This window comes from Oncorhynchus kisutch, linkage group LG8 (genome assembly GCF_002021735.2).
Source record: "Oncorhynchus kisutch isolate 150728-3 linkage group LG8, Okis_V2, whole genome shotgun sequence".
Taxonomy (NCBI): domain Eukaryota; kingdom Metazoa; phylum Chordata; class Actinopteri; order Salmoniformes; family Salmonidae; genus Oncorhynchus; species Oncorhynchus kisutch.
This window is the reverse complement of record NC_034181.2, coordinates 56,438,613-56,466,595: the sequence shown is the minus strand read 5'-3', so window position 1 is coordinate 56,466,595 and position 27,983 is coordinate 56,438,613. Positions and strand designations below refer to the sequence as shown.

The 27,983-nt window shown below is 42.2% G+C and overlaps 1 protein-coding gene across 6 annotated transcripts; it reads left to right on the top strand.

Moving 5' to 3' along the window:
- Positions 1 to 143: 143 nt before the first annotated feature.
- Positions 144 to 27,765, top strand: LOC109895535 (protein kinase C and casein kinase II substrate protein 3). Of its 6 annotated transcripts, XM_020489264.2 has the most exons (12): positions 287 to 401; positions 654 to 734; positions 4,814 to 4,889; positions 14,841 to 14,933; positions 15,611 to 15,767; positions 16,408 to 16,643; positions 18,859 to 19,014; positions 19,890 to 20,065; positions 20,927 to 21,047; positions 23,752 to 23,885; positions 24,936 to 25,099; positions 26,538 to 27,763. In XM_020489264.2, exons 4-12 carry the CDS (start codon positions 14,880 to 14,882, stop codon positions 26,651 to 26,653), a joined length of 1,314 nt encoding a protein of 437 aa, XP_020344853.1. In that variant the 5' UTR covers positions 287 to 401; positions 654 to 734; positions 4,814 to 4,889; positions 14,841 to 14,879; the 3' UTR covers positions 26,654 to 27,763. The 6 variants fall into 6 exon arrangements, with proteins under 6 accessions (XP_020344855.1, XP_020344853.1, XP_031686554.1 ...); XM_020489266.2 differs by lacking the exon at positions 654 to 734 and having other exon boundaries at positions 144 to 401; positions 26,538 to 27,765; XM_031830694.1 differs by lacking the exon at positions 4,814 to 4,889 and having other exon boundaries at positions 26,538 to 27,613.
- Positions 27,766 to 27,983: the final 218 nt, after the last annotated feature.

The window sequence follows — 27,983 nt, the reverse complement described above, 5'->3', positions numbered from 1 at the left end:
CTTTCAACAGACACCAGACAAAATGCTAATATTGTGTGATTCACCTGATGACCTAGAGATGGTGCTGTTCACAAGTAATTGAATAAGGTAGTTGACCAAGCAACAAGTGTTTGGCATAAATCAATAAAATATATTGATTCCACGGACACTTATGTTATGTCAAGTAGACTTGTAGCCTATGTGTTGAGTGACAATTAATGAAAAAGGTTTGATTCACATGGCCTGACAATAATTGTCACTGTGAGCTGTTGACTCATCTCTAGTCAGTAAAGGGTTAACGCATGTAATTGGATGAATGGATATTGTGGTTCGCCACCGCGTCTAATTACACAGCTTGGAGACCTCTCCAGAACATCCGGGAGGATTGGCTTTGTATCTACGTACCCGCCGGATAGCACAAGGTTTGGGGCTTATGTTGTACTGTTTCTAACTAAAGTACATTTAACCAATTTACCGCCGATGATATTAGGCCTACCTCGTGAATTTGAAGGGGGCAGGAAATCGAATAATAATAACTTCGTTGCAATGGCAGAGTGGTATCTACGATGGCCTTCGCTTTCTTTGGGAAAGTTCTCGAGCGAAATTGTTGATGCACTCTCGGTTATGAAGAGAATAATACTGTTTGCGTCTCTCGCCAATTTGGTTTGATCAAGGGATTGCTTTTGGGGAATTTTCGCTCCGGAGTTGGTGAGCTTCTCCAGCGCGGAGTGACTAAGGATTTGAAGCTGCAACAGGTAGGTCGCAAACTGGATGGAAACAAAGTAGACACGTTCTATTCTATTATGGTCGCCGAGTGGTTACAGTTTTCTTACGATTTGACTCGTGTTTGCGTTTGTTCCATTTGTTGCCTTGAACAGGAGTTAACGTTGTGTCGATAATGACCTATAATGACCTATCACACAGGCTAGGCTAAACCATAGGCGTAACTACGACTCCATGAATGTAAGATCAAACATGCATCGTGAATCGTGTTGATGGGTGACTATCTCATGGTACGTTATTACATTGTTTGGATTAACATGTGATTTTTAAATAGTCTTCTATGTGTATTTGGGGGGGGGGCAAGGCAAGGCTATGGAACAATCCATTTATCCTTGGGCTACTGTAGTCTACACTCTTCAATGGATATCAACTATTATGCTACTGCTATTGGACAGCAAGCTATGTTGGCAAACATTAAAGAATTGACGGGTTGTGTATGAAATTGAGATTAATAAACGCTGTGTAGGCCAACTGACAGACAAAGCATTTGCTTAATCTTTTTCAATAGATCAACAACATGGCTATTCGTTGTATTGTTGAGCAGAACTGCCAAAATCCATAGGCTAAATTACACAGGATAAGTTGAGGAACCTCCCATTGGATATGCATTTCTCTGTTGCAATATGAGAACAACCCCACCCTTTTAAAAAGCAAGTGTAATTTCATAGAAATATAGATTTGAGCCGTTTATAAGAACGACCCCTGATATGCCTGATACCAGCATGAAAATCTGTACAGAATATTTTAGAGTATGGCTAGTCTGATACTTGTGCTAGTTATTGTTAAGAAAAACAGCTTTCTTTATCCAACAGAATTGGATTTTATTCTGGTCTTAGGCTACACAGCAATACATATGTTTATCCTGGGACCTCAGCCATTCTTTGAGGACTGGTTTGGGAACACTGGCCTGGGCATGGTACACCATGTTAATGTATGACACATCACCTTGAGACAATGCCTTTGCCTAACTTTAAGGCACACTGCATTAGACCTTGTGTGTGTATAATGTAGCCTGTTGTGGTCTCACACTTGCTGCCAAGCTTTCTCATTGCTTAAATAACCCTTCCTGCTGTTCTATCTTGAGCCGGGAGAGCTGGCATTGAGAATATCCTGCGCCATGAGAACTGTGGTTTAGAAATGAGAGATTCGGGCCATCTGCAAATAGCTAAAATAAGGCTGAATCGACTTTTCCTTTGGCTTGTTTTGTGTAGGCCAGTACTAACTGTACTTTAAATATATATATATATTTATTTATTTAACTGGGCAAGTCAGTTAAGAACAAATTCTCATTTACAATGACGGCCTACCCCTGCCAAACCCTGGGAGACGCTGGGCCAATTGTGCACCACCCTATTGGACTCCCAATCCCGGCTGGTTGTGATACAGCCTGGAATCAAACCAGGTTCTGTAGTGACGCCTCTAGCACTGAGATGCAAAGCCTTACACGGAACCCAAACTAGCTGCGCACGCGCCATCGTGCATAAATGTATTTTTGAGTTATTTTACCTAAAATGCACAAGGTCCTCTACTCACCAATTAATCCAAACAAAACGGTCAACCAAATTGTTTACAGTCATCTCTCCTCCTTCCAGGATTTTTCTTCTCTTGACTTTATATTGTGATTGGCAACTATCATAAATTAGGTGGATTTCCGCCACTGACCTTGTTCTTCTTTCAGTCAACCACGTGGGTATAACCAATGAGGAGATTGCACGTGGGTTCCTGCTTCGATAAAATAAATGAGATTGGAGAGGCAGGACTTGCATCAGAAATAGAACTGACTTCTATTTTAGCCCTTGACAACGTAGACGATCATTGGTGCAATAATTGAATAATATAGACTTCGGAATTTATTTCGCAATGCACGTGACGAGAGTATTGTAAGTCGGCCTGTTAGGCCACTCGGGAGCCGCTGTCCATTGATAGTTGACATTGCTTCTAACTCCTTCCTACATTAGATTATTCCCGCTTACAATCCTTGAAACTAAAGTACAGAGATATTCAAAGCCAGTCGTTGAGGGCCTCAGTACTACTGGTTTTCATTTTTTCATTGTTGTCGCAAACTGTTTTGATTACTGACACCTCAGAGATTTTAGCACAGAGCAGATGACTGCTGCTTTTAATTTTTTTATTCCTTTGTTCTAAATAGTTATTGGACATTGGTTGTGGAACAAACATGTCTTTGTTTCACATTACCAACACTGGGATTTGAGGCTCACTTGGCCCTCTAGGGTAGGGTACATGGAGCTGTGCTGTGGCCAAACAGTGGATCCTTTTACTGGGGTAAGTGCTCCATGGAAGATTTGCAGCAGTGCAAACCATTGGGCTTGAACTCGGGATGTCTCACTAGAATTGAAGTGGCATTTGAGTTCTTTTCTTGCGTGTGCAACTGACCAGCCACTAAATATTCTTTAATCTTTCAAACAATGAATCTAATAAGAGTATGAGATTCACCTCAGGAACTGTATGCACAACATTCATTTGTAAACATTCCTGTATCAGTTGGTGACAGTGGAGAACACTTTGCACCACTGTCCTATCCACAGGGTTTTCCAAAAATCTGTCCTGGCCTTGATGATAATCAAACCTTGATAATGAGTTGGTTATTTGAATCAGCTGTATAGTGCTAGGGCAAAAACCAAAACATTTGGGGAAACTGTGCTATCCAGATCCTTTAGCCTGCCTGCTTATGTAATTAAGCCATGTCACTCATTGAAATAATCCATGACTTCAGTTGTCAGTCATGCCTTCATTGGGGGGGGTCACCTGCTTTCAGTTTTTTTGGTTGTCTACACTTGACACTTACATGCATCTTCTGCTATCAGAATTCAAAGATCGCATTGAAAAGACTGGTCTAGATGCACAATTCGCTTTGTGGTCTGATTGTGTTCAGATCTGGCTGACCACTTCAGGAGTTGGTCTGGGATGCATTGTTTGCGGATTTCTCCTCAGTCTGGACGGAATCAGGCTACCGAATGCTAATACAGTGGGCAACGTCATCAGCACTCCTCCCACAAGTCTCCAGAAAACTCAAGTTTTGGGACCGAGAGACACCTTTCATTCCGTATTTTGCGGAAATACATTCCTAGCGTATGAGGGACGTGTTTACTGGCCTTATGCTATTCGGCTTGCTAATATTTAGAAAAACATATTTGGGGGGGTGGGGCTAGTTATGCTAACCCGTTTGCGATCCCTTTTAGCGTTGCTTGCTGGCTAGCTACAGAGGTTAGGGAAAGGGGGATACCTAGTCAGTTGTCCAATTGAATGTATTCAACTGAAATGTGTCTTACGCATATAACCCAACCCCTCTGAATCAGAGGTTAGCTGGCTATTTAGCTACAGTAGTTACTACTTGCAACCCCTAGTTGAAATTGAGAATGTTTAGTGTTCACGTATTTGTTTGATTTACAACTGCAAAGGAAGATATTTTTAATTAAATGTAAGATTATTCACTTAAGTTAAATACATTTAAAAAAAAGGACATTTACTATTCAATAAATTCTCATTCGTGTAACTTCTCACCTCTGGTAAGTTGCAGGTGCATTCAAGGTAAAAATAGCCATTTGACCAGTTTATTTTTTTTTAAAGGGGACCCACCTTCTGCTCCATTTTTAAAGTGCAAGGGTGCCAATATATTTGACTTCATCTGTAAGTAACCTTGTCTAAGCCCCCCCCCCAGCCCAGGGTTGGTAACTTAACCTTGGGGCTGAAGTTCCAACATTTCTATGGTGTTCAAATGGATTCCTTCTCTTTATTTGATTCTTAGCAGGTTATTTTAGTTGTGTTCATGACCTTCCATAGTTTGAGGGTCTCTTCCAAGACCACCACACTGTCGTTTTCCAGCACACCCATGACTGGTTATCCAATACTTCTGTGTGTGGCATTTCACTCTCTAATTCAGAATCTGCCACCTTTTGGAGCCAGGACTCATTATAACCATCTGACTGCCAGCCTCCATCATACTCTGACCGTGAGTGGTTCTCCTCCACTGCTCATGCTGTGCTCCTCCATACTCCATTTCTCCGTGTCACACACTTCTTCTTTCTTCCAGTACCACAGAGAAAGCAGAGTTCCTCGACAGGGACCTCATCTTTGACCTCATCCCATCTCATTTAAGTTAATCTTGGGTAAGTCCTCTTTGGGTTCCACTCCTATGCAATTTGTGGATAATGCATTTTTATGTTAGTCTTTTGTTGTTGCTCTGACTGAATTTTTGGATTGTGTAGTTTGTCTGACCTTTGGCGATATTGCTATGAGCTTTCTGTCATCTCCCTCAGTCTTCCTCTCTACCATACTATAGGTTGATTTAAAAATGGTTTTTAAATGCCGATACCGATAATTGAAAGACCAAAAAAAAGCCAATACTGATGAATAGGCCCAATTAAAAAAAATATATATATATTTGTAATAACGACAATTACAACAATACTGAATGAACTCTTATTTGAACATAATATAATACATACATAAAATCTATTTGGTCTCCAATAAATAATGAAACATGTTCAATTTGGTTTAAATAATGCACAAACAGTGTTGAAGAAAGTAAAAGTGCAGTGTCTGCCATGTAAAAAAGCTAACGTTTAAGTTCCTTGCTCAGAACATGAGAACATATGAAAGCTGGTGGTTCCTTTTAACATGAGTCTTTCAATATTCCCAGTTAAGGTTGTAGTTATTATAGGGCTATTTCTCTCTATACCATTTTGTATTTCATATACCTTTTGACTATTGGATGTTCTTATAGGCACTTTAGTATTGCCAGCCTAATCTCGGGAGTTGATAGGCTAGAAGTCATAAACAGCGATGTGCTTCAAGCATTGCGAAGAGCTACTGGCAAATTATTTTTATCTTTATTTAACTAGGCAAGTCAGTTTAGAACAAATTCTTATTTTCAATGACGGCCTATGAACAGTGTGTTAACTGCCTGTTCTGGGGCAGAATGACAGATTTGTACCTTGTCAGCTCGGGGGTTTGAACTTGCAACCTTCCGGTTACTAGTCCAACGCTCTAACCACTAGGCTACCCTGCAGGAAAGCTGTTTGAATGAATGCTTACGTGCCTGCTGCTGCCTACCACCTCTCAGTCAGACTGCTCTATCAAATCATAGACTTAATTATAATCTAATAACACACAGAAATACGAGCCTTATGTCATTAATATGGTCAAATCCAGAAACTATAATTTTGAAAACAAAAGTTTATTCTTTCTGTGAAATACAGAACTGTTCTGTATTTTATCGAATGGGTGGCAACCCTGAGTCTAAATATTGCTGTTACATTGAAGGTTGTGCAATGTTATGTGAAAGTCTGGCAAATTAATTACGGTCTTTGTTAGGAAGAACCCAAACTGCTGCATATAACCTGACTCTGCTTGCACAGAATGCAGGAGAAGTGACACAATTTCCCTAGTAAATATTGCCTAACATTAATTTCTTTCAACTAAATATGCAGTTTAAGAAAATATATACTTGTGTATTGATTTTAAGAAACTCATTGATGTTTATGGTTAGGTACATTGGTGCAACGATTGTGCTTTTTTCGCGAATAATCTTTTGTTAAATCTTTACCCGTTTGGGGAAGTAGGTTGTGATTCGATGATAAATTATCAGGCACAGCATTGATTATATGCAACGCAGGACAAGATAGTTAAACTAGTAATATCATCAACCATGTGTAGTTAACTAGTGATTATGTGAATTTTTTTTATAAGATAAGTTTAATGCTAGCTAGCAATCCTCGTGGATTGCAATGTAATCGGCCATAATCGCCATCCAAAAATGCTGATTACCGATTGTTATGAACTTGAAATCGGCCCTAATTAATCGTCCGTGCCTATTAATCGGTCGACATCTATACCATAATTCACATAAGAATGCCTGGCCTCCAATCTGAATATTAGAATGTGTGAAGTCTTTCACCGCAAAAAAAAGGTGTTACTCAGTCACTATCGATAGCAATCAATGATTAATATTATCTGGTGAGTTCTTGCATGCCATACATTTTAATGCTGCAGCACTAGTGTTTGCTTTGCTGGGTAGCAACGCAACTGTTTGCTTTGGTTTGTGAAATTCTGTGGGAGTATCACCTTGTGTTCAGTGCACGCCTGCTCTATATTTAGGAGTTGTACAGTGGATAGTATTCGGACCCCTTTTCCACATTTTGTTATGTTACAGCTGTTGTGTCTTTGGCATTATTAAAGTGAGGACTGTTTATCAAATAAATTCTCTGTAATACTATTTATGTGATTACACTAATCATGGAAATGTAATTAACTAGGAAGTCTGGGCACCCTTGAAAACCTTCAGATTACAAAGTTATAATTTTCCTAATTACTCTTCAGATATTTTAATATCTGATCAATTAGTCATCTAATTAATGAATTATTCTTTACCTCATGTTAGTCTCATTCCAAATGTCGTAAATTGTTTATCTGCACGAACCCAGCCTTTACTATGAATTATCCATACACCAATTGTCTTAATTATTTACTAACTAAATAATCACAGAAATGCATAAACAAACACAGTAGATATGGTTACAAGGAAATGATAGGGGTGATTCCCTTGTGGGCTAAGCCGATATGACTGCTTGGTGGACAAAGGGAAGTGGGTGGGTAAGACAAAAGTAGTCACTTCTCAGTTGATAATTAAATTAATTGAAATGCTAATTCTTTACACATGAATGCTCAATCATTTGGGAATAATTGCATTCAATATATATTTACGCCCAGTGTGTCGTTGTGATCTCTGAAGAGCAAAGTATTTTGTGGTTAGAATGGATACTTCAGAGTACCATACAGATATGTTTGGGTTTGCTTAGTCTTGGTACTCAAACCTGTGCCACCTCAGCTTACACAGAGGTTTGCGTGGTCTGTAGAGGATTTCCTCAGGAGGGGTTTTTATTTGTAGAATACAATTCTTTCACAATGAAGGTTTAACATTACATTATTTCACAGTTTCATCTTTACTCATTCATTTTATACAATAATTGGATTCAAACCCCATATTTAATAAATGTACATATTCAGAGAGACAGTTGTGTTTCCTGTCCTCTCGAGGTTACCAAATTAAACACTCGTCATACCCGTCCCTTAAGTGTCCACGGACCATTCCCACCTTCTCACAAGTGGGCATTTTGTATCAAATTCCCATTTTGGGGATTTAGGAGTTTGCCATGTGAAATCCTATCTCTCTGTGTCTCTCTTTCTGCATGGCCAGGGGAGAGAGTCTCCGCCAGGAATTTACAACCTGAGAACAGAACCTGCGTGTCGGAGAGCGAGGTGGATGCCACGATCTATACCCAGAAAGAGCCACATTACACAGCCTTGTTCTATACCCCGTAACATACCCCGTAATGACAAAGCGGAAAGTTTTTTTTTTTTTGTGTGTGACAATTTTGCTAATTTATTTAAAATAAAAAATTACCTTATTTACATAAGTATTCAGACACTTTGCTATGAGACTTGAAATTGAGCTCAGGTGCATCTGGTTTCCACTGATCATCCTTGAGATGTTTCTACAACTTGATTGGAGTCCACCTGTGGTAAATTCAATCGATTGGACATGATTTGGAAAGGCACACACCTGTCTATATAAAGTCACACAGTTGAAAGTGCATGTCATAGCAAAAGCCAAGCCATGAGGTCGAAGGTGTGGTCCGTAGAGCTCGGAGACAGGATTGTGTTGAGGCATTGAAGGTCCTCAAGAACACAGTGGCCTCCATCATTCTTAAATGGAAGAAGTTTGGAACCACCAAGACTCTTTCTAGAGCTGGCTGCCTGGCCAAACTGAGCAATCGTGGGAGAAGGGCCTTGGTTAGGGAGATGACCAAGAACCCGATGGTCAATAAGGCAGAGCTCCTCTTTTGAATTGGGAGAACCTTCCAGAAGGACAACCATTTCTGCAGCACTCCACCAATCAGGCCTTTATGGTAGAGTGACTAGACGGAAGCCACTCCTCAGTAAAAGGCACATGACAGCCCGCTTTGTTTGCCAAATGGCACCTAAAGAACTGAGATTCTCTGGTCTAATGAAACAAAGATTGATTCAGACTTTGGCAAGAATGCCAAGCGTCACATCTGGACACCTGGCACTATCCCTACTGTGAAGCATGACGCTGTTGGGATGTTTTTCAGCGGCAGGAACTGGGAGACTAGTCAGGATCGAGGCAAAGATGAATGGAGCGAAGTACAGAGATCCTTGATGAAAACCTGCTCCAGAGCATTCAGGACCTCAGACTGGGGTGACGCTTCACCTTACAACAGGACAATGACCCTAAGCACACAGCCAAGGCAACCCAGAAGTGGCTTTGGGACAAGTCTGAATGTCCTTGAGTGGCCCAGCCAGAGGCTGGATTTGACCCCCGATTGAACATCTGTGGAGAGTCCTGAAGATTGCTGCCAAAGGTACATTTATAAAGTACTGAGTAAAGGGTCTGCTGCATACTTATGTAAATAAGATATATATATTTTTTATAAACGTCAAATATGATTTATTTGCTTAGTCATTATGGGGTATTGTGTGTAGATTGAGGGGGGGGGGTGTATTTTAATACATTTTAGAATAAGGCTATAACGTAATAATGTGGAAAAGTCAAGATGTCTGAATACTTTCTGACTGCACTGTGTTGCAGAAATCCAACAAGGAAATTATTTGCAGAACATTCTATGCTTGCTCAGACTTTTGAACAGCGTTTTCAGTGAAAATAAGAGTTGCCCATGCTGCTCGTATACATTTTAATCAGATTGACTACAAGTTTCCAGTGTGGTTTACGAGCTCTTGGCTTCTTGTTAATCTGACCCAATTTTGGATAGAAACACAAGCCTGTGTTCATTCTCTTACTCTGTCAGCATGGGTAACATTCCAAGAAGAGACATTTTCAGTACTCTACAAATACAATAGAACTTAATCTCTCCAGGTAGTGTTTCTAAGCAATGTAAGTAAACCAGTTCCACATGGTACGTGTTCTCAGTCACATCTAAGGGGGAGGGGTGAAAGCACCCATAATGGGTTCTGAATGTGCTGCCATTTGGTATCCAGTTTACCTCTGTTGTTCAGTCCACGGCCTACTTGCCCACAAATACTTGTTTCCAGCTCTGACTTGAGACGACTAGTGCCCTTTTCCATGAAGGGTTCAGCAGCGTTCGAGCCAAATCCCTCTGTTAAACAGGACCCGCTGTTTTCTGTCAGCCATGCCCCCCGCTGAGGATTTAATCTCCCAGATATTTAAACAAATTCCAGTTCTGCTAAGTGATCAGGATGAACTGAGCATACTGCCTAAACAAGGTTGGTGACTGGTGGAACGTAAACATCCTCTGACACAGGGATGTTGTCCAAATGAAAGCCTGCAGCACAGTCCGTTGACTTACGATGACGGCCAAACCTGGACGATGCTGGGCCAACTGTGCGCCGCCCTATGGGACTCTATCACGGCCGGATGTGATACAGCCTGGATTCGAACCAGGGACTGTAGTGACTCCTCTAGCACTGCAGTGCCTTAGACCACTGCATCACTCGGGAGCACATGGTCTGTTGCTTACAGGGCCTGTGTGGAAATTTGTTGCTCAGTTATGTTCCTTCAATTGTCAGGGGTCTTCCTTAATGCTTGTCATATACTTTGTTTTCTGCAGCATTTAGGAAAACTCTATGGTCCTCAATAAGGAAAGGTTGCTGTCAAGATTTTTGTTACACAATATAAATTTAATGGAAAGGGAAGTCGGGCAAGGAATTTCATTTTATTCATTCCACCTTTTATTTTTGAGTATTTTTTTAAAATTGTAATTTATAGGGTTCAACAAATGCTAAAGATTGAGCATGTAATCTCTGAGTAAAGGCTACATGCAGAAAGACCCATATACCAGAGTGTGTGATTCTGTAGCCTGTCATGTGTACAGATTTAATCTTCTGTAGTATGTATTGTGTGTACTCTATAGATGGGTGCTCTGCTTTCTGCTCTTATCCTTGTGATTTCAATATACACCCCCCCCTCCCCCAGGACAGTATAATATCCCTAGTTTCCATAAATGTATGGCATCTGTAAAAAAAAAAAAATTCATATTAGTATCTATTGAATCTGAGCCTTTGGCCCTTCCAGGGACTGAATTTGTATCACTATGTTGAATCCAATGTGACCTCGATTACTCAAGCTGCTGAAATGTCTTACTTATGCCGTCAACTGGTTATTGACTGGAGATTAGTGGTGGTTGAATCACTTGACCCTCGCCTTACGAGCTGCTGGTTTTCCATCAACGTTCAGGGGTTATATTACTTGACCCCGGGGCCTCAATCACTGTTGTCGTGCTGCAGCCCCACTCCACCCAACTTTTCCACTCTGAGATGGGGTCTGAGATATTGACTTTTCAATTAGCAGGCCTTGCTGAAGTGAGCCTCTCATTTTCCTGTTTTGGCGTATTTGTGGGAAATGCCTCTCCCTGCTAGCATACATTCCACAGCACCACCCCTCTTCTCCTTGCCAGCAGGAAGTTCAAGGATATTGAATGTCTAAACTGCAGAACTCACCAAAGGTGTTCTAAGGAAATTGCGATTGTAACAATTTAACGTTAGCTAGGTTTCCATTCAATCGGGACACATTTCCACGTGAATTATTCTAGAATCCACATAAAGAATGTTTTTGTTTTTTACAGACAGTGTTATGTTTACACCAACTGGACTTGTTGTGGGTTAAAATCAGTGTGTGATGAAGTGCACATAATGTACCGTTAAGCTTATGTTTTCATGTACCGAATAAAAAAATTCTGAAATTCGCTGTTTTCCCATTGCATTTTCAACTCTACCAATTTGTTTTGTCACAAACTGTTGTGTTAAATAGAATGTGTCTACTCTGGTCTTGGCACCTGCGTTCTAGCCAGCAGCTTTCCGTTAGTTCCTGCCATTTTTAAATGTTACAATACATTCACAACACATTAAGTGTCCCCTCAGGCTCCTACTCTACTACCACATATCTACAACACAATATCCATGTTTACGTTTGTGTGTATAGTGCGTCTGTTATTGTGTCTGTTTGTGAAGCAACAGTCCCCGCTGTTCCATAAAGTTAATTTTTTTATCTGCCTTTAATCTAATTTTACTGCTTGCTTGATGTGGAATAGAGTTCAATGTAGTCATGGCTCTATGTAGTGCTGCGTGCCTCCCATAGTCTGTTCTGGACTTGGACTGTGAAGAGACCTCTTGTGGGGTATGCATGGGTGTCCAGTAGTTCAAACAGACAGCTCGGTGTATTCAACATGTCAATACCTCACAAATACAAGTAGTGATGAATTCAGTCTCTCCTCCACTTTGAGCCAGGAGAGATTGTCATGCATATTATTGTTATTATTGTCTCTGTGTACATCCAAGGGCCAGCCGTGCTGCCCTGTTCTGAGCCAATTGCAGTTTTCCTTAGTCCTCTTTGTGGCACCTGACCACATCACTGAACAGTAGTCCAGGTGCAACAACTAGGGCCTGTAGGACCTGCCCTGATGGTAGAGCAGCGCTTTATTATGGTGAGGTTCATATATTTAATCTATTTTAATAAACTGCATAGTTTCCTGAGTCGTAGTGGGAGAACCAAACACCATATCAACGCTTGACTCTAAATTGACTTCGATATGATGGCTATTATATCAATATGTGCACATAAAGGTGTTTCCACTGCCATTTCTGGCATAATTAATATAACATTTGTTTATATTACTTTTCCTCATTTTAACTGCAAGATGTAAATATTGTGCTTTTTATTGTTCCTGGATGCTGTTGCCATAGTGATAACCAAAAGATACCTGTTATTCGGCCTTTCTTTTACATATATGCCTTGGATGGAATTGTGGTTGTTTATCATATTTGTAGGTCCATTACCTATAATTTCTCAGAAAAATGGTGGAGCTCATGTACAGTACATGACCAAAAGTATATGGACACCTGCTCGTCGAACATCTCATTCCAAAATCATGGGCATTAATATGGAGTTGGTCCCCCCCCCCTTTTCTGTTACAACAGCCTCCACTCTGCTGGGAAGGCTTTCCACTAGATGTTGGAACATTGCTGTGGGGACTTGCTTCCATTCAGCCACGAGCATTAGTGAGGTCGGGTACTGATGTTGGGCGGCTAGGCCTGGTTCAGTCTGCATTCCAATTCATCCCAAAGGTGTTCTATGGGGTTGAGGTCAGGGCTTTGTGCAGGCCAGTCAAGTTCTTCCACACCAATCTCGACAAATCATTTCTCTATGGACCTTGCTTAGATAATGTGGATGTTGTCATGCAGAAACAGGAGTGGGCACAGAATCATCTAGAATGCCCTTGTATACTGTATCGGGCCTAGCCCGAACCATGAAAAACGTCCCCAGACCAATATTCCTCCACCAAACTTCACAGTTGGCACTATGCATGTAGCGTTCTCCTGGCATCCGTCTTAACCCAGGTCCGGCCGTCAGACTACCAGATGGTGAAAGCGTGAATCAGTGTATACACTGACCAAAAATATAAACGCAATTTGCAACATTTTAAAATAATTTACTGAGTTGCAGTTCATATTAGGGAATCAGGCAATTGTAATTCATTTAATTAGGCCCTAATATATGGATCACACGACTGGGAATACAGCTATGCCATGCATCTGGCCACAGATGCCTTTCTTTATTTTTATAGTTGGGGCGTGGATCAGAAAATCAGTTATCTGGTGTGACCACCATTTTGCCCCATGCAGTACGACGTTAAGTGTTGGTCCCAGGGGTCATGAGCTGAAATAAAGAATCCCAGAAATGTTCCATAAGCACAAGAAGCTTAATTCTCAAGTTTTGTGCAGAAATGTGTTTACATCCCTGTTAGTGAGCATTTATCCTTTCCCAGAGAATCATCCACCTGACCAGGTGTGGCATATCAAGAAGCTGATTTTAAACGGCATTGCACAGGCGCACCTTGTGCTGGGAACAATAAGGCCACTCTAAAATGTGCAGTTGTCACACAACACAATGCCACAGATTGCTTAATGTTGCGTCTATAGTTCAGCATTTGTGCTGTACGAAGTCCACAGGTTTGGTTAAATCCTTTTGCAGAGTTACTTTTTATTCATTTTTCATTTCAATTGTGGGTTTTCAGACTTGATAGGGAGCGGCTGGTGTTTTTAGCAGTGCAAAATCACGCTGGATAGCTTTGGTAATGAATGTCCCCAGAATCCCCAGTCTTCCTTCCAAGTTGTTGTCTGTCAAAGGAAGCAATTTGACCTTGGCACTGCTAGGTAATACAATCAGGAACAGGACCAGGGGAAGTGGATGTATAGGGAAGTGTGAACTCTGTACACGGTTCATTTCTTTTGAGGTGGGAATTTTAAAAATGGATTGGATATTTTTTTTTTTGCAATTTGTTTTAATTTAAAATCAATTATTTGGTCAATTGACCATGCAACAAGTGTTATTTTCAAGCATATGAGAGTACAAGAGCTCAAGGAATGTGGATGTCTCTCAGTTTTCGCTCTTGAAAAACATATCAGCTATTTTGGTTGGCAACAGATAAGACCTGCTATTAGTATGGCTGACTAAGTGTGGTGATGGGTTAACCTCAATGACAGGGCATCATTTATCTATCTCATGCAACCCCAGCCTGGCTAAAACTAGTCTGCCTCGGCTCAATCCTCTGACAGAGACAGACACTCAGAGGTGAGACCTGCTCTGCTCCTTTCTCTCCCCTCACCCTACGGGATTACTGGATTACACCTTTAGGGTAGACTCATTAGCTCTGTGAGGAGAAGCTATGGGGCCTTTTCTACAGACTAAGGATGTGGTGTAATGCCAGTGGATCGCTTCATCAGAAAATACATGAAAGTTAGCAGGGTCAGGGTGAAAAGAAGGGGGAAATGAAAACTCAGTTATTTTACTAAACTTCTGCCCAGCCACTGCTCTTGTATTAACCCTATGGAGGCTTGCCAAGTAGGGCAGTAATTTACTTTTCCCTTGTGATGACATGGTAGTTTCTGCTGTTGCTTTTTGGCAATTTCCCTGCATTTTTCTCTTGAATTTGACTCCCATAACTATATCCAGCTCTGTAGTCCATCGACAGTCTTACATGTTGTTCTCCCCTCGGTTATAACAGATAGCCGCCATCATTCTGTGCTGTAAAGGCGACCCCGAGATGTCTTCCAATGGAGACCTGCGAGACGTCGGGAGCTGCGAAAGCTTCTGGGAGGTAAGCTCAACAACTACACCCCTTCAGGGCTGCCAACCCTGTGGCGCTGACCAATCTAGTGTGGAAGTAGGACTACCACGGGACTGCCCCCCTCGGGCAGCCTTCCATCATTTGCATGGGCAACACACATAATGAGTCCCTGCTGATTTATATTTCCATGCCCTAGCTATGAGGTTCCCCCCCCCCCCCCCCCCCATTGGCTCCTCTTTTGCCCCACCTCATCAGGCCTGCCCCATCAAGTTATCACTTGCTCTGAGGGAAACTAGCAGCAGTAGTCACCTGCTCTGTTGGCCTGTGGCATTCCCATTTAACCAGCAGACAAATCCGTCTGATTTTTGTGTGCTATGTTGACAGGTACAAATTTTGAAATTTCAGCTAATTTTGAATGGTTTCATAGATATGTACTACATATCCTCTGCAGCAGTCAACAAAATAAGCTGAGGCATTGACATCTGTTTAAGTCTGACATTTTCTGCAACCTAAGGCCCCTCTGGATGATTGTCCAGATGTTCATGTGCTCTCTGTAGGCAGAGGTCAACTGTGGGTTGTCAAATTTTTCCCATTCTTCTCTCGAACTGTTACATTTTTCTAAACCGCAAGTCAACGGCCATATTTCCACGACTTTCTCCCTATGTAGCAGGTCTTTCTTACACAAGTATATGTCCATCTTTACTTAGCCGGGGCACTACAAGAGGACGGTGAAGCGTATCGACGATGGACACAAGCTGTGCAACGAGCTCGTCAGCTGCTTCGCGGAGCGGGCCAAGATTGAGAAGGGCTATTCCCAGCAGCTGAGTGACTGGGCCAAGAAGTGGAGGGGCGTGGTGGAGAAAGGTGAGTTTGCCTGGTAGTGGGGTGACGTTTTAGTAAAAAAAGAACATTTCCTTCACTACATTCCTTAAGATATTGTACTTTTTACCCCATACGTTTTCCTTGACACCCAAAAGTAGTTACATTTTGAATGCTTTGCAGGACAGGAAAAGTCCAATTCACTTATCAACCGAACATCCCTGGTCAACCCTACAGCCTCTAGTCTGGCGGACTCACTAAACACACATGCTTCGTTTGTAAATGATGTCTGAATGTTTGAGTGAGCCCCTGGCTTTCTGTAAATAAATAAAAACAAGATGGTTGTGCCATCTGGTTTGCTTAATATAAGGAATGTTGATGTTTTTACTTTTGATACTTAAGTATATTTTAAACCAAATACTTTTACTCAAGTACAAGAAAATATCTTTTGACTTTACTTTTTTTGGTTACAACGTGATTGTGTTATTTAATTAGTTTTGATGTCCTAACTATTATTCTACAATGTGAAGAAAAAAAACCTTGAAAGGGTAGGTGTTCTAAAACCTTTGACCGGTAGTGTAGGTCATTTCTCTGGTTGGATAACGACTCTCATTGAATGACTTGGAGCCATGTGTTATTGGCGTGAAACGTGTCCGTTAACCCTGTGATTTCTCTCTACCTGAAGGGCCTCAGTATGGCACCCTGGAGAAGGCGTGGCATGCCTTCATGAATGCTGCTGATAGGCTGAGTGAGATCCACATGGAGCTGAAGGAGCACCTGGCTGTGGAGGACAGCGACAAGGTCCGTAACTGGCAGAAAGATGCCTTCCACAAGCAGATGATCGGAGGGTTCCGGGAGACAAAGGAGGCAGAGGAAGGTTTCCGCAAGGCACAAAAACCCTGGGTTCGGAAACTGAAGGACGTGAGTGTTGCTCTACTCATTTAGCTTTCTTTTTTTTACCCGTTTAATCTTCATACATCATCAACCCTGAATGACCAATAATAGATCAGTTGTACATATTGTGTTTTGATTTGGCATTTTATTAGGATCCCCATCGGCTGTTGCGAAAGCAGAAGCTACTCTTCCTGGGGTCCACACCAAACATGAAATATGACAAAATACAGAACATTAATGTTGCTTGTCCCGTGTTGCTCAGTTGATAGAAAATGTATCTTGCAACACCAGAGTTGTGGGTTCGATTCCCACAGGACTGAAAATGTTAAAAAAATTATAATTAATCATTTAATTGACGAACTTTCTCATCCATTTTAAAATGGCACACAGCCTACATATTTTTGTGTGTATATGTACCGTGTATATATGTGTGTGGACACCCGTTCAAATGAGTAGATTTGGCTATTTCGTCTACACCCAGGTGTATAAAATTGAGCACACAGCCATGCAATCTCCATAGACAAACACTGGCAGTAGAATGGCCTTACTGAAGAGCTCAATAAGGTCATAGGATGCCACCTTTCCAACAAGTCAGTTCGTAAATGTTTTGCCCTGCCAGAGTTGCCCCGGTCAACTGTAAGTGCTGTTATTGTGAAGTGGAAATGGCTCAGCCGCGAAGAGGCAGGCCCCACAAGCTCACAGAACGGGACAGCTGAGTGCTGTAGCACGTACAATTGTCTGTCCTCGGTTGCAACACTCACTACCAAGTTTCAAACTGCTTCTAGAAGCAACGTCGGCACAATATCTGTGTTCGTCGGGAGCTTCATGAAATGAGTTTCCATAGCCGAGCAGCTTGTGATCGCCATGCGCAATGCCAAGTGTTGGCCGGAGTTGTGTAAACCTCACCGCCATTGGACTCTGGAGCAGTGGATACACGTTCTCTGGAGTGATGAATCACGCTTTACCATCTGGCAGTCCGACGGACGAACCTGAGTTTGACGGATGCCAGGAGAAAGCTACCTGCCCCAATGCATAGTGCTAACTGTATAGTTTAATGGAGGAGGAATTATGGTCTGGGACTGTTTTTCATAGTTTGGACTAGGCCCCTTAATTCCAGTGAAGGGAATCTTAACTCTACAGCATACAATGTCATTCTAGACGATTCTGTGCTTTGGGAAAGGCCCTTTCCTGTTTCAGCATAACAATGCCCCCGTGCACAAAGCAAGGTCCATACAGAAGTGGTTTGTCGAGATCAGTGTGGAAGAACTTGACTGGCCTGCACAGAGCCCTGACCTCAACTCCATTGAACACCTTTGGGATGAATTGTAACGCCAACTGCAAGCCAGGCCTAATCGACCAACATCCGTGCCCGACCTCACTAATGCTCTTGTGGCTAAATGGAAGCAAGTCACCGCAACAATGTTTCAACGTCTAGTGGAAAGCCTTCCCAGCGGAGAGGAGGCTGTTGTAGCAGGAAATAGGGGACCAACTCCATATTAATGCCCATGATTTTGGAATGAGATGTTTGACGAGCAGGTGTCCACATACTTTTGGTCATGTAGTGTATCAATACATTCACATGAAATATCTAGTTCCGATAGGGGAGAGGCATTGTGCCGTAAGGTGTTGCTTTATCTGTTTTCTGAAACCAGGATTGCTGTTCATTTACGCGATGGGAGTTCCATGCAATAATGGCTCTATATAATACTGTACGCTTTGAATTTGTGTCAGAGCTGTGTTTTAGTTGAATATGCAAACAATTAGGAGTTTTCAACACTGACTGTGTCACTACTTTCTATAAACAGTCTCGCCTCAAGTCTTAGCCAAGAGAGGCTATTTATATTATCCCTCTGATTACAATGAAGCGCAAGATGTGTCTCTCTGTTCTGGGCCAGCTGCAGCTTAACTAGGTCTTTCCTTGCAGCACTTGACCACGACTGGACAATAATCAGCGTAAGACAACCTAGAGCCTGCAGGACTCTCTTTTTGGAGTGTGGTGTGAAAAGCATTTGATTTATTATTGACAGACCCCATCTTTACAACCATTCAATCTATATGTTTTGACAATGACCGTTTTCAATCTAAGGTAACACGAAGTAATTTGGTCTCCTCGATTTGTTCAACAGCCACACCATTAATTACCAGATTCAGCTGAGGTCTAGAGCCTAGGGAATGACTTGTACCAAATACAATAAATGTGTGGTTGGTGGTGGTAGTAAACAGAGGAATTCCTCTGTCCAAGGTGGAGTCGTCTAAGAAGAGTTACCAGCAGGCCCGTAAAGAGGAGAAGACTGCTTTGACTCGCGAGACCCATGCCAAGGCGGACCCCACCAAGTCGCAGGAAGAGGTCCGCAAATTTACAGACCGTGTTGAGAAATGCAACCAGGAAGCAGAGAAGGTACTGAAACTCCACATATGTGAACAATAAGTGTTCATCTAGGTAGTCATCAGGTTCCATAACATTTGTTAGTCAAGAGGCTTGAGGTCATTTCGTTTTTTCTTTCTTACTTGTGTTCATGGGCTAAAGTACAGCATGTAACAAGCCAACCTCTTGAGCATTCAATATGTTATTTGTACCAGCCTTATAGGTTCAGCTAATGGAACCGAAACAAAAAGATATACTGTCAAGGTGGAGTGTAAACAAAACTGCTTAAAAATTTGGCAAGTCTAAAGCGGTGTCGGTGTAATTGGCTCAGTGCAGCTACAAAGCTTTGTTTTAGTTGGGTGTGCTGTCTAGAGGCAGCCTGTCATCAAGTGTGAAATTGTGGGTGGGGAAGCACATACCGACGTGCCTTTTTTAAAAATAAAAAAACATAACTGTTTGGCGTGATGAGGCTTGTCAGGTGGCAGCCTTGCAGTGACGAGCAGAAAGACTGGGAGCTGTTTTTTGTTGTTGACTGGCTGGACCTATGGAGGCTGTTAATTTTCCACTATGTCTGAGCTGTAGGAAGTGCAGCGTAAGTTCCCATTTTGAAGTTGAGTTAGTAATCAAAAGCTTTCCTATAAACCGAGCTCCACCTAATTTAAAATGTAGGGATAGTTTGTAATTTATACAGTAAATCCTGAAAAACGGGATTTTTTTCGGTTTACTTGCCCACAGCTAATCTCTTGAGACTACACCCCATAATGAACAACTTTAGCCACACCAAAGCCAGGAATTCTTTCAAATGTATAAATATTACAAATGGTATAATATTTTTGCACGTAAAGATGGCGATTCTGTGTCTGAAGCTAGATGTATAGTTTGCTGTGTGTCTGGTTTTTCAACTCCAGGCGAAGGAGCGCTACGAGAAGGCTTTGGAGGAGCTGAACCGCTGCAACCCACGCTACATGGAGGACATGGAGCAGGTGTTTGAGATCACCCAGGAGGCCGAGAAGAACAGGCTGTGCTTCTTCAAGGAGGTCCTGCTGGACATTCACAAACATTTGGACCTCTCCAGCAAGGATGGGTATGACAATCACACCTTCTGCTGACCTAGTACCTCGACCCTTGTAAGTCAACTGTCAAATATCTTGAGGGAGGTAATAATTTTTTGTTTTCTGGACACATCTATTTATAGTTAACAAACAAACATCTTGGTTCACAAATACATTTCTTCAAAAATCAATTCCCCGCGTCTTGAGTTGGGCGCTGGACGTTCTTTTCTGCTTACAGGTATGGTGTTGAGACCTTAGTCATGTTTTACAGTTGCATAAATTGCTCAAGATTGAACAGTAAACTTTGAGCATGGGAATCTAATACTGCAAATATTTTGTAGAATTAGCCTACGTTTCTGTTCAACAGTATGTGTACACAAGGAGGGAATGTTCAACTGCCGGTGTTGTCCATTAACTACCAGTCTTTCATAACAGGTCCTTACTCTATTTAGACAAGGGCCAGGTGACCATGGAACTGTTGATGGTTGGTCTGGCCTTCCGGCTGAGCAAATATTCAGTGGAATTTTGCCACATTCTTATAGCTTGGTATTATCTATGGGTTTGACTGGATAAAGTCCACCAATCCCGCAACAAAATAAAAATGCTACTGTGATTTCAGTTTTATTTGTGGAGCTCAGCATATCCTCCCCCTTTAAAAAAAAAATGGTAGTCTTTTTTTTAATGTTCCTGTAATGAGATGTTTTTTGAAACGTGTGCCCTCATTTTTCCACATACCCCTGTTATCCGATGTATTTATACCCAAGATGTACGCATTAGATAATTGCACTTTGCATCCCGTACACGTGTTGAACCATCTTGCTCACTGACCACAGTATTGTGTTAAGTGCGGGTAATGTGACTCCAGTGATTAACAGAGGGAATTTGTCCCTTAGATTCAAGGTCCTGTACCGTGACCTGGGCCAGACCATCACTGCAGCCAATGACAGCGAAGATCTGAGGTGGTGGAGAAACACCCATGGACCTGGCATGAGCATGAACTGGCCACAGTTTGAGGTAAAGGACATTGTCTGTCTAACCTTTCTTTATGTAAACAAATTGTCTATTGACTTTGAGCGAACATGAGTTACAATGCAAATTGCAAGCTTATAATAATAAATATGTTCACTGTATTTACTGATTATCAAATAGTATTTACACTACTCAAAAAAATAAAGGTAACACTAAAATAACACATCCTAGATCTGAATGAATGAAATATTGTTATTAAATACTTTATCTTTACATAGTTGAATGTACTGACAACAAAATCACACAAAAATGATCAATGGAAATCAAATTTATCAACCCATGGAGGTCTGGATTTGGAGTCTCACTCAAAATTAAAGTGGAAAACCCCACTACAGGCTGATCCAACTTTGATGTAATGTCCTTAAAACAAGTCAAAATGAGGCTCAGTAGTGTGTGTGGCCTCCACGTGCCTGTATGACCTCCCTACAACGCCTGGGCATGCTCCTGATGAGGTGGCAGATGGTCTCCTGAGGGATCTCCTCCCAGACCTGGACTAAAGCATCCACCAACTCCTGGACAGTCTGTGGTGCAACGTAGCGTTGGTGGATGGAGTGAGACATGATGTCCCAGATGTGCTCAATTCAGGTCTGGGGAACGGGCGGGCCAGTCCCATAGCATCAATGCCTTCCTCTTGCAGGAACTGCCGACACACTCCAGCCACATGAGGTCTAGCATTGTCTTGCATTAGGAGGAACCCAGGGCCAACCGCACCAGCATATGGTCTCACAAGGGGTCTGAGGATCTCATCTCGGTAACTAATGGCAGTCAGGCTACCTCTGGCGAGCACATGGAGGGCTGTGCGGCCCCCCAAAGAAATGCCACCCCACACCATGACTGACCCACCGCCAAACCGGTCATGCTGGAGGATGTTGCAGGCAGCAGAACGTTCTCCACGGCATCTCCAGACTGTCACGTCTGTCACATGTGCTCAGTGTGAACCTGCTTTCATCTGTGAAGAGCACGGGGCGTCAGTGGCGAACACCAATCTTGGTGTTCTCTGGCAAATGCCAAACGTCCTGCACGGTGTTGGGCTGTAAGCACAACCCCCACTGTGGACGTCGGGCCCTCATACCACCCTCATGGAGTCTGTTTCTGACTGTTTGAGCAGACACATACACATTTGTGGCCTGTTGGAGGTCATTTTGCAGGGCTCTGGCAGTGCTCCTCCTTGCACAAAGGTGGAGGTAGCGGTCCTGCTGCTGGGTTGTTGCCCTCCTACGGCCTCCTCCACGTCTCCTGATCTACTGGCCTGTCTCCTGGTAGCGCCTCCATGCTCTGGACACTACGCTGACAGACACAGCAAACCTTCTTGCCACATCTCGCATTGATGTGCCATCCTGGATGAGCTGCACTACCTGAGCCACTTGTGTGGGTTGTAGACTCCGTCTCATGCTACCACTAGAGTGAAAGCACCGCCAGCATTCAAAAGTGACCAAAACATCAGCCAGGAAGCATAGGAACTGAGAAGTGGTCTGTGGTCCCCACCTGCAGAACCACTCCTTTAATGGGGGTGTCTTGCTAAATGCCTATAATTTCCACCTGTTGTCTATTCCATTTGCACAACAGCATGTGAAATTTATTGTCAATCAGTGTTGCTTCCTAAGTGGACAGTTTGATTTCACAGAAGTGTGATTGACTTGGAGATACATTGTGTTCCCTTTATTTTTTTGAGCAGTGTATGAAACCTCAAATTATCTGCCAAAGAAATGTTGTAAAAGGTGTTCATAAAATTAAGAAATCCTCCCCATAGAGAGAGCCATATTGAGCTCTTGCTTGAACTCTTAGTAAATTCCAATTTGGGATGACACTGAATGGGCCCTTGTGTGACATGTGGACCTGAGTTGGTTCTGGAATACTGTAGTGTGTTCTCCGAGCTAAATGCCTGCTCTGACCACCCCACACACAGCTCAAGGTTCCTAAAAACTGACCATTTTAAAACTGCTCCTCAGTCACCACCTTCACTCTAGTGCACATGCAGGAGGCCATTTTTCTATTTAGTGGAAAATTCCAGCTACTGTGAACACAAAACAAATCCTCCTACTTCATAATGATCAATTTAAAGCTGGCGATAGCTGGTTGGCACGCAGGAGCGTGTTGATCTGGAAACCGGCATTGGTTTCCAGTTCCAGGCAAAGCCACTGAGACGCTTGAGGGGAGTGAGAATGAGGCAGCTCTCCTCGCCTTAGGAATCTTTTTGGCATTCCCGCTGGTTTCACCCAGACACAGGGGCCCCTTTGTCCTGGCTGGGGAGCAGCATAGCTCTCTGTAGTGGATCTGGCACTAGGCACAGGGCTTCAAAAGCCCTCTGGTTATTTAGTATCATCCCAAAGATGATGCATCATCATGTGACTGGCGAAACTGTATCCTCAGTGAACTGTTTTATTTTGTTTTCTCTCCATCTTTTCATTTGTATGGTGATTTGGTTTAGATTACAGGTCTGTGAGGTGGCTGATCTTTTGTGGTGTTTTGGGTGTGGTCTTGACTGCATTGATAAAATAAAACAGACTAGGCCAGATGAATACAATAGATATTTCACTCGGTGGTGTTCAATACTAAACTATACTGTTTAGAAGAAGCCTCTGTATGTGTGAGAAAACGATATGTTACCAGCTGGTGATAGTTAGAAAACATTTAAAATAGTTCCATGCTTTTTAAAGTCTCACATATAAATAAATAGATGTTTGTCCAGGAATGGTCCCCTGAGTCAAACCGCTCCATCTCCAACCAGAAGGTGAGGAACAGCCGGGCGGAGGACGTGGTCACCCTGACCAACATTGTCCCTTCAAGCGAGGAGGCACCCCAGACCCCTCAGGAGACAACCAGGTAACTGGTGCGCTCTGTGACCTGCACATGACCTATCTGCCCTGCACTACCACCGTAGCTTCTGTACCACATGAGTTGTTCAAATGTAGAGCTAGGGATGACTCTTTGTCCGACTGCACCACTATTCATGAATTGTTCTTCTCAGCTTTAGGACAGGTACTTAACAATGTTAGTGTGTTGTCTTTCCTCTTCTATAATACAATAGTTGCCTTTTGAATGGAGCAGGAAAGACTGGGAATAATAGTTGTGGAGCACGGTATCTTGTTGTTCTGACTCACTGTTCCCACGGGACAATGGATGTTTGAAGAGTACTTTTTTTATTTGTAATAAAGAATTAACATTGGTACTTGAGGCCAATAACATAACAAACAAAAGGATGACTTAGTTATTGTGTTAACTTCCTGTTGGTTTGCGCCAAAGCTGGTTTGCTCCAAAGACGTATACCTCCCGAGGTGTTTCAACTCCAATTATTCCAGCTTTTCGAAGAAACTGTTTGGCTTCTGTTACTATATTTGTCTTGTCTTCTTAACTCCATGGGGGACCACGGTTACCAACTTCCTGTATCAGAGAGCTACGGCCTCTAATTAGTGTTTGTACTAGTGCTGAGTCAGAGGCCTTGTGCCCGTGTTCATGCGTTTTGAATTGAACCTCCGTATTCAGTTAAACATACGTACACCAGTCACAGTAGATGTTCTTACAGTGTCGCTCTAACTTGGCGTGTGAGCACGGAGATCAAATGAAGGTATATTGATTTAATGTGTCGCCTTTCATGGAACTTGTTGGGGGGGAGACCTGTGGTTTCTACCACCCTCTGTTGGTTAAAGTTATTGCTACAGTGATATAATGAGAATACATGGCCCTGCGTTACAAGACATTTTGTTTGATTTCTGGTTGCAGCCTCTAATGTATAGTTTGGAAGAGAAAATGACACATTCATTGTTTTCTTCATACCATCCTTGTAGGACTACACAAAGTAATAGATTTGTTTTGCTCTTTTTTTTGCCAAGGTATACTAACCCTCTGCCCCCCCCCCCCCTTTCCTGTCAACAGAGGGGTAAAAGACTACTCATCAGACTGGTCTGACGAAGACATCCCCAAAAAGGTCATCGCCGCTAATGGGTTAGAGAAGGAAGAGGAGAAGGTAGAAGGTGTACGAGTTAGAGCGTTGTATGATTACACTGGGCAGGAGGCGGATGAGCTGAGCTTTAAAGCAGGTATTAATCTCTACTAATGCCTATTAATGTCACTGGACATCAACACAGACACGAGGACCAATGTCTGCATGGCAGCCACAAGCTCACTTTGTCTTGCTAAACCAGTGGCGTGGATATTAATTCACCATTTGTTTGGGGAAATAATAATAATTTGTTAATTTGGTCGAAACATGTTGAACAGTGGGAGAATTAATACAAGTGTGATTTACACATTAGCATCAGATTTGAAGACACTGCAGCAATATCATTTGTATTCTAATGGAAATTATATGTATTGCATAGGATCAGCCTTGGTTCCCTTTGGTCTGATTTGATTTCCTATATATATATATCTTGATATAATTTTCATAGGATACCCTGTTTGAAACATTGTATTTACAGCTTTGGTTGAAGATAAACATCTAGAATTGAAAATGGATGTGTATATAACAAGAATGCAATAAATGGTGTGTCAAGCAAAATTATTATCAAATGATAATCATGTTTAAACCCAACACTGCAGGTAAGTGTTGCAATTGATAGTCATGACGATTATGGTTTTTGAAATGTCTATGAATTACCTTGAACTGAACCACGTCATTTGTCGAGACTTCACAAAATGAACTTCTTTATCCTAGATGATTCCTGCCAGCTAAAAGGCACAGGGTAACGTTGTCTGTTATTTTGATTAGCAGTTAATTCCCATGATCACGACGACCCCCTCCTTGTTATGCTAGTGAAAATAAAGCTGTCGTTAAGGCAGTGCTTGGCCCCTCTGATTGGTGGGGTCACACTCAAGTCTCCCTCCCAGTGGAGCTTAACCAGCCTGAGCCCCCATTAGAGCCCAGTCTAACTGCGAGCTAATGTCCTTGTCTGGGGGGGGGGGATCTCCTAGATTAGTAGATGTCTACACAGAGGGGGGGGTCGTGTACCCTTGGATTTGGAGAGGATATTGGATGATAGAAGTTGAAGTGTAGAGAGATCTTAGAAGACCTTACTTTAACACTGTGGCCTTGCTTTTGGTCTACTTTGGTTCCAGTCTTGAGGGATCACAAAAGGCCAAATGATTTGAGACGGGGTAGGGGTTAACAATCCTTTGGAGAAGAAATAAGCCTTCGCACACTAAGCTTTTGCTTTCAAGAAGAGCACCTCGGACTAAACTAAGAGGTGATATAGTCGATAATTAAGTAATTTCTTTTGGATGTGGTGAGAACATGATGTACACCGGTAATTATGTTGCCGCCTTGTGGTGGTCCCTGTAACAAATCTGAGTTTCAGAAGTCCAGTACATTACATGAATATGGATGAATTATGGTGCATGTAATTGCACGGAGGTGTTTCACACTCCCAGCAGGTGGTGTCAGTGGAAAATTCCAGATATGCCTGGGACTGGATGAAACGGTGCGAGTTGCTATTATTAAGCATGTTCCCCTGTGCTTTCTGCTCTCTCATCACTCAGGTGAAGAGCTAATGAAGATGGGCGAGGAGGACGAGCAGGGCTGGTGCAAAGGGCAGCTGGCCAACGGAGATGTGGGCCTTTACCCTGCTAACTACGTCCAGGTCGTCACATCCTGATGACCCGCCCCCTTCCTGGGCCCCCTCCAAAAAATGCAGCCAATGGTACCACAGAGTACAGACGTCATGAGAATTACTGACAGCAACACCAGCGCAGACAGTCCCCCAGAAGACTGGATGTGCTTGTTGTATTTGTCGAGACAGCTGTTGCTCTTAATTTCAAGAATAATGAAACCGGAATACAGTCCAAATGTAAAACTGTTTCCTTAACTACTAGAGGATTAATAACAAGAATGGAGGTCATTATCCCATGGAACTTATCCTCTGTGAGAGAAATAACCAGTACAGTAGTGCCTTTTGCAAAGGATACCAGGGAAGGATATTTGCAGAGCTCTCCTCTGTCATGTGACTGGCAGCATTCGGCAGTGGTTTAGGCTGGGTGACTATATGAGCGACCCCTGGAGGACAGGATGGTACACAGCAAGTTAACTGATCACGAGAGGGTGCCTCTGCAAGGATGCAGAAACGATCTCACGCTTCAGTTGTGCATCAACTTTTGACATTTCACTAGCTTTCACTCGAGGCACAATTCAAGTATTTATTAAGATGAGATGGTATGCACAGTTTTTCACCTGTTACTCGCAGTTTCTTTACAATATGTTGTGTACTTCACATGTTAATTTTCCCTAATGGTTAGTATGTAAAAATACGTAGATACCCTTATCAATATTATATATATGTTTGGGATAGTTAGATTAAGGTTACAATGCATTCAAACCCACATTGGTTCGATGTGCTTGCTTTTTCTCAGTCAAATAGCCATACTTGTGTGACATGAGGGATGAGAGTAATTCCGTATCGCAAATTTTTACTTCCAATTAGACTTTTATTAGCATTTTAATTTATTTTTCTTGTTTAAATCATTTTAATATTTTTTTTGCATATGAACTAAACCAACTAAACCAGGGAGACTAAGACTTGTAAAAGTTTATTTAAACCTGTGGGAAGAAGTGAGATGCAGGTGTGTACAGCTATGAGACTGTTTTGAGGGCAATGTAAACATGTCTGTCTCCACTGCTGTGAGCTCACTGTGAACATGGTTTTACATGAAACTACTAACAAGCAACAAGCTAATCTATGTACAATTCAGAAATAAACCATTTAAAATCCGATCCCAATCCACCAGCTGAATTATTTTCACTTTTTTTAATCAAGTAGTATTGTTGAATGGATTCTTATGCTTGGAAATGAGTTGTGAACCCCACAACCATCTGTCTGGAGATTGAATATAAAAAGTGAAATGAAATAAATATCAATTTCTCATTACACATCTACACGGACCAGGTGAATCCAGGTGAAAGATATGATCCCTTATTGATGTAACTTACTG

Coding starts and splice junctions, on each gene's coding strand:
- LOC109895535 (XM_020489266.2), top strand. CDS start 14,880: ATGTCTTCCAATGGAGACCTGCGAGACGTCGGGAGCTGCGAAAGCTTC. Junction 14,934..15,610: donor GCTGCGAAAGCTTCTGGGAG/GTAAGCTCAACA, acceptor ATCTTTACTTAG/CCGGGGCACTACAAGAGGAC. Junction 21,048..23,751: donor TGAACTGGCCACAGTTTGAG/GTAAAGGACATT, acceptor ATGTTTGTCCAG/GAATGGTCCCCTGAGTCAAA.